The sequence below is a fragment of the Falco peregrinus genome, chromosome 5 (genome assembly GCF_023634155.1).
Source record: "Falco peregrinus isolate bFalPer1 chromosome 5, bFalPer1.pri, whole genome shotgun sequence".
NCBI classification, from domain to species: domain Eukaryota; kingdom Metazoa; phylum Chordata; class Aves; order Falconiformes; family Falconidae; genus Falco; species Falco peregrinus.
The window spans coordinates 80,744,398-80,751,586 of record NC_073725.1 but is presented as its reverse complement, the minus strand read 5'-3'; the positions used below and the strand labels follow the sequence as shown (position 1 = coordinate 80,751,586).

The following is a 7,189-nucleotide window of genomic DNA, read 5'->3' as shown; positions in this document are numbered from 1 at the left end:
GAGAAGGCCAATCAGGCCCGGGGAGGCTACAAAAGCCGCCGGCGGCGCGGGAGGGTGGGGCTGGTGGTGAGGGGGCTGCGCAAGATGGCGGAGGGCGACAACAACAGCGTCTACCAGCTGGTGAGGGCGGGCGGCCCCCGCTGAAGCTGGCGGCGGGGCCGCCCGGTGGCTGCGACGGGGCTGCCCGGGGAGCTGGGGCCCGGGCAGGGCGGGGAGAGCCGGGCCTGGCTGCGGCGGCTGGCGAGGGCCGCCGGGCCCGTGGAGGGCGGGGAGCGGCCTCCCTGCGTCCGCTGCTGCCGCCGAGGGGCCCCGGGGTGGGCATCGGCTTGTGGCTGAGCTCCGGCGGGGCTGCTGCTCGCAGGCCGGAGCCCTAACAGCCTCTGGCGGTACCTGCCGCGCCGGGCTCGTATCGATATTCATTTTTAATGACTTGTTATGAAATATTAAATATTCATGTCTTTGTGTTTTAACATTCTTCGGCTGCGTTGCGGAATGCTGCAGCTTTGCGGGAGAGTGTCAGGAGCTGGGTGATGGGCTTAAATATATCAAGGGTGGGTTTGAATACTTAAGCAAGATCCTTCGGTTAATTACTTTTTTATCTCTAATGGCAAACGCGCCGCCCCCGCGGGGAAGGAGCTGTGTGTGCAAGCGCCTGCAGCCTTCGGCAGGGCTGCCTGCCTCGAGCAGAACTTCGTATTTGTGGAGACTTCCATAATGTTCGATTGACGAAAAACCACTTTTGACGGATGGGCTCTGGAATGCGAATGGTGTTGACAGGCGCTGACTTAAGTTGTCTCTACCGGGCCCGGTGGGAAAACACCTTACAGTCGTGTCTGCTGGGCTGGCAGGGGCAGGCTGCTATGAGTAACGCTGTGGTTTTCCAGTCTGTTTCCCATCAAATTTTCTCTTGGTTGTGATAATAAATGCAGACGGTCAGAGGTAATAAAGCAAAACAGTCTGTCATAAAACTTTTGGAAAAATGCAGCTTTTGTTCTTTTTTTTCTTCCATCTGACAGTTTGGGTTTATAACTTCAAATGGATGTGGTAACGGGCAGGTGGTCGCAGCATGCCAGATGGTTTTCTACATTTCTGTTCTGAACTATAGTTTTCAAATAGTTTCCAATGGAATCACACAGGAAAGACATACTTTACCATGATAGCTGCACTCAGCTGTCCTTGTTACTCCAGTGGTATCAGGCTTCTCGTTTGAGTTAAGCATAGCACACAGCTGAGAATGAAACCTGCTCTGCTGTCTCTGCACAAGCCTATGTGCAGGTCTTGGTGACTGTTCACCTCTCACAGCTTGGGCAGCGATCGCTTCTGTTCGCGGTTGAATGAATGTTGTGATCTCTGAGATTCTTTGTCCCAATGAGGGGAAACTGTTAAGCTATGTTAAATGCAGAACATCTCAGGTGAACTGCTTAGCAAGCTGATGCCAGAACAGAAAAGGCCTCCTTGCAGATGATGTGTAGCAGTGAAGGTAGGAATAATACAGGAAGGGGAGTTTAAAGGCTGCCTGATCACTGTCTCGGGCAACCTGTGGAAAAACTACCTTTGCAGTCCAGATGTGATCCATTGGGTAATTTTCCTTAACTGTGGATTCTGAGTTTTTATCCATCTTCCATGTGTTGGGATGGTGTTGGACAGCAACTAGTAAGCCTCAGCTTAATGTGGTAGAGTTGTCTTGGAAAATACATGTGTTTTAAACAGTTCTCATGTTGCAGTTTTCCAGGTCTTGACAGTGAAGACTTGAGAGGCTTTAGCTAGACTTTAAGACTTTTTACTAACCTGGGGAAGGAAGTACCATAAATGGGAGATTGGGGGAAAACACCTTGGCTGAGTGTGGGAGGAGGTATCATTTGGTCTAGTAACATATGCTGCTGCATTGTTAGGATCTTGACTGTTTTAAAGTGTCGGTGCTACAATGTAACTCAGTACAAAACTTACAGCACTATTAGTAATTTAATTACTCAGAAAGGTTTGTGACTGGACTTTTAATTACAACACTTTTTTTAGGTACTTGAGTGTGGGAATTAATTTGATACTCTAGTTAGTAACAAAAGACTTTTCTTCTCTTTTTGTGTAGGCTGCAGAAACTGCTAGCTTGGAAGAGCAGTTGCAAGGATGGGGAGAAGTGATTCTGATGACCGATAAAGTTCTTCGCTGGGAGAGAGCTTGGTTTCCTCTGGCACTGATGAGTGTTGTTTCCTTTTCGTTTCTGTAAGTAGTTTGTAGACGGAGCCTAGAACACCATTGTACTTTCATGGCTGGTGGAAAGCCTATTAAGTAAATTAGTAAGGCGTCTTTAAAAATCTAGTAGGAAGGCTCTCTCTCCAGGTTCTGTGTCTGAATGCATGTGAACTTTCTTGAAAAGAAAAACCTTAAGTATTGAGAACAGGAAGTACTGTGAGTCACGTCCTGCCCAGAGGTGGGGGCAGTGCTTTCTGCAAAGGCTGTTTGCCAGCAGTGGTTGCCATTGTTTTTTACCATGCTCAGCTGTATGTTCTTCATTGGTATGTTCCTATTCTGCCCTCATCCTTTGTAACCTACTTCTTAGTCAAATCTGGTTATCTCCTTTGACTTTTTTCCCCAAACCAACAGCAGTATTGTTATGGAAGACTTGTTTCCATAGGGCAGACTTTTCTATTCAGCACCTTTGGTGTGTTGAACTCATCCTGAGCAATCAGATTTGCAGAACTTGTTCTTTTACAGTCTCTGCCCTGTCCTTTGAGAAGGGAGGAAAAGGAGAGACTGCAGGTAACTTTCAGTCAACAGGATGGGAGGATGTGCCTGTCTTTGCATTGGAGATGCAGAACGGGCTTGCTGGAGGCACTTGTACATGCTTTTATGTAATGGGGTAGTAGGTGACATCAACCTGCCTTGTACAGACTAGTGTCCGTGCCAGCTGTGGAGTTTGCCAGTTGCATGTGGTTTTGGTGTAAGGAGAAGATGGGAGTTACAAAAACAAATGTTGAAGCAGGTGAGGCAAGGATAATTGGTTTCCTGGTTTATATAAATTTTACGGCCTTCAAGGGAGGCGAGGAGGACGGAAATGAAAAGAAACAAAAAGGAAACAAAAGAAACAAAAAGGAAACAAAAGAAAAATAACTTTTAACAGAAGTAATTACATGAACTTCAGGGTATTCTGGTATAAATTCTGTCATTATAGAAGGAAAGATCTTGTGTTGAGTAATACTCTGAGGAAACAGAACTACTTCAGATTCTAAATTGGTACTTCATGAAAAATGAACTTCAACACTCAGCACAGTAGCACTGTGCCAGATGTATAGAAAGACTGGCCCTCCAATGGACTGTAATTTCTTTACTTTTATTGCTTCAGTGTTCAGGAAGTTGTGTTAAGTGCAGATAAGTAGCACAGGGCACAGCTGAGTCTTAACAGATGCTTAAGAGATGAGCTAGTTCTCTTCCAGTATCTGAGTGTTGGCACACAATGTGTAAAAGCATCACGCTGTCCTAATTGGAGATTTATGGCTCCTTGTCCAGAACAGGTTTGGTTGGCTCTCACAGGTGAGACAGAGTGACTGACAGCCCATAGTGGATGTGAGTTCTGTGACTGACTTAAGAACCAACAAATGTAGAGGTTTCACTCTTATCTGGTTATTTCCTGTGTTACTCATTCATCCTCATCCCCTGGTCAGCCTAAAGTTCACTAGATGTCAACTTCTGAGAGGGCAAGAATTGATTAGTTTTTATTTCTACTATATTTCATACTACGTTTGCTGTATTGTAGCATTTTCTTATCTAGTACATTAAGAAAAATGTGTTTTGAAATCTGTATGTCTTTGTGATAGTGCTGAAGTACTTGAAACTTTTTACTAGTAATAAGAGCAAATTTGAAAATTTTTTCAAGGTTGTGCAAGGGGGTAGGTCTACTGTTTAAAGTCCTGAGTCAGGACTAAATACTGTCTAGTATTTAGTAGGCTGAGCATCCAGAAGTCATTTCTGTTATCTTCTTTCTGCAGGATGATCTACTACTTGGACCCATCAGTTCTTTCAGGTGTCTCCTGTTTTGTTATGTTCCTCTGTTTGGCTGATTATCTTGTTCCTGCTCTTGCACCTAGAATCTTTGGCTCTAATAAATGGTGAGGAAAGCTTGAATTAAAATAGTTTGAGTGTAAATAAATAACAAACTTTATCAAAATGGTATGTGGCTTGCAAATACCAGATGATAGTCGTAGTAAAAAATCGGCAGTCTCTGTAATAAATGAAGTGAGGACACTAGTAAGATGTCCTTCATTCAGAAAAAGAGAAAGAGAACTACAACAATATATCTTTATTGTTCCTTTTCTTCTCGAAAAATAAGATTTTTTTGAAGGAGCAGGTGCATTCTTTGCTTTCCATTAAGGATGCTAGTTAGTTCTGCTAAACCGGTTTTTAGTAATTAATGGATAATAAGACACTGAGAATTAAAATCATAAAGAAGGGTATTGGATTATATGTTTGAAAGAGTGGCAGTGGTAAATACAGTGAAGAAAAGAGCAGTGCAGAGAGTGTGAATGTGATTGTGATTGAAACAGATTTGAAGAAGGACAAGGGTTATATAAAATTAGTAAGCTGTAGAAGAATGTTATTTGAACTAAATATTGAGTTAGAAGTAAATTTTAGTGTATCTGCTTTAAGTTGACTAGTGGATAAATGTTCTTGTCTAATAATGAATTGACAGAAGCCAAAGTAATACACGCTGGTATCAGGTGTGTATTGCTTGTGTGTATCACACTGGTATCAGACGAAAATCAATAGTCTTCTGGTTTGAATGTGTTGCTCTTTCAGAGTCAGTGTACAGAAAAATTATATGGGGAATTGCATTATGATGCTAAATAAAAATAAGGTCTGGAACCAAGTGAAACAAATGCCAGGATAAGTACTGGATAAATTTTCACTGCCAGAAAAATACCATGGGAGATTTTTAAAATTTCAGAGGAAATCCTGAATTCTTATTTCTGGCTTTTTTTCTTTAATAAAAGGACTACGGAACAGCAGCAAAGATTTCATGAGATTTGTAGCAATTTGGTAAAATCTCGTCGCCGAATTGTTGGCTGGTGGAAACGCCTCTTCACATTGAAGGAAGAGAAGCCTAAAATGGTATTGAGTTCTAGGAGTTCATCTCTATTGTATTAAGATTTTATTTGGTTTGTTTTATCTTAACTATTTTCATGAGGTACATGTCTGATTGAACTGGTATTTCAAACCAAGAACCAGCAGTTCTGGCTGTGACTTAATCCAGTCAACATCTTAAAGTGGCAAGATACATGACTTTAAACTTGCGGTGCTATGTGGTTAGGAGTGTACCCTTGATACTATGGTAAAGCTACATTGGGTTTCTTTGGATAGTTCAGTTTTTGGAAACACAACTTGTTTCTGGTGTACTTGAACTATCAAAAAAAAAAAAACCCAAAAAACCCTTAGTAACATGCCAGCTGAGGTACGTGAACTGCTGAGTTTTCTGCCCTGAAATCGGCTTCAGGTACTGCGTGAGGCTGAAGTTGTGTCAGTGGGGTTGATGTAGGCTGACTAAGGGATATCAGGACAGAAAAGAGCTGGCATCCTGTAAAACTGATGGTCGGAAAATAAATGAGAACTTAAAATTCTGTAATCTCAGTTTTAACAAGCCTATGCATAGGTGTTGCATGTGGAAGAGCCAGCAAATTTTAAGTTAGTTTTAAATGTTGAAGTGTTGCCGAATACTGAAGGGGAGGAGGGAGAATTCCCAGCAGATCTGTGATAACTGTTCCCTTTTCATTTTTTAGTACTTCATGACCATGCTGTTTTCTCTTGCTGTGGTTGCCTGGATTGGACAACAAGTTCACAATCTCTTTCTGACTTATCTTATTGGTAAGTATGCAGCATGCAAAACAGAAGTAACTTTTTTTGTTAGCTGCCTGAAATGGTACAAGACTGGTAGAAGTAATTTTTGGTTATGAGAGTGTGGTGATTTGTTATTGTTGCAGGGTCATATTTTTCTGTTTTCAAGCAGTTAATGGTTCTTAAGAAAAGCAAGAAATTGCAGGGTGACAGAAGCATGTTAAAGGAGTATTAAGTAATTCTCTTTTTTTCTTTTTTTTTTTTTCTCCCCCCCTCTAGTAAGTTTCTTGTTGCTGTTTCCTGGACTAAACCAGCATGGGATCATTACAAAGTATGTTGGAATGGCGAAAAGGGAGGTAAACAAACTTCTCAAGCACAAGGAGAAGAAAAATGAATGAAGACTTAACTGCTGTTCACTCTTGTAAAAGGTTTACTTGAACAGTTTTGAGAATTAATGTATAATTAAGACAATAGAAATTTTATCGCTCATTGGCTTTTTTATTGGCTCCCTGATGAAGTGAAAATGTCAATTTAGCAACTGCTGTGGGTTTGTGTGTCTCTTGCTGTGCTGACTTGAGTTCTGCAGCTGATCTTATACGAAAGATCCTGACCTTTGATGTACAGAGCTTATTAAGTGTCTTCACCAAACTAAGAGGCCCTGTGATAAAATACCCAAGCTCAAGAAACAGCAGAATCATAATGTGTGATAGCATTTCTGTAACTGTGTTAGTTTCACTGATCATTAATGTGTGCCTACAGCAAGTATGAAAGGCAGTGCTGAAAGCTTCTGCTTCTTGGAGGCTTATTACTACTGATCCTTGTGGAAGGAGGACAATTAGCTGACTACGAATGGTCATAGCTGAGGGTGCATACTCAAAATTGGGGCAGAAGGTGATCATCTCGCTGAACCTGTTTGATTTTTTTTTTTTTGACTGCATATACCAGATTATCTGTTGAATAGGGCTCTGGAACATATAAATTTGTAGTTCATTTATTTAGCTGTAGTGTAAAATTTTAACTCGTTGCACTGAGACTGTAGAAAGTGAGTTAAGGTGCATGTTGCCTTGATGGCCGATTGTTCTAAAAACTGCTGTTGTGGAGCCATGTAGCACGTTTGGTTTTCTGAATGTTGTTGTCTGTATACAAAATCACCTTGGATATGCTAGGTTTGTCTCTGTAAATAAGCCTTTCTGAATTGTTTGTTCTTTTCTATGACTTCTCTCTTTTTTTTTTTTAAACTGAACTTTATCTTTAAAAAGCTAAAACCTGTGTTACTGTTTTAAAAGTTTACTGTTTTAAAATGAACTTTCTTCAGTGTCTATTGTAACTGTTGAATAGGTAAATACAGACTAAAGAGAAAAAACTT

General features: G+C 41.4%; 1 protein-coding gene across 1 annotated transcript; it reads left to right on the top strand.

Moving 5' to 3' along the window:
• Nucleotides 1-7,189, top strand: ARL6IP1 (ADP ribosylation factor like GTPase 6 interacting protein 1). Its single transcript, XM_005228930.3, has 6 exons — nucleotides 1-120; nucleotides 2,087-2,220; nucleotides 3,984-4,103; nucleotides 4,986-5,103; nucleotides 5,769-5,853; nucleotides 6,103-7,189. The coding sequence occupies exons 1-6, from the start codon at nucleotides 85-87 to the stop codon at nucleotides 6,219-6,221; spliced, it is 612 nt and encodes a 203-aa protein (XP_005228987.1). The 5' UTR covers nucleotides 1-84; the 3' UTR covers nucleotides 6,222-7,189.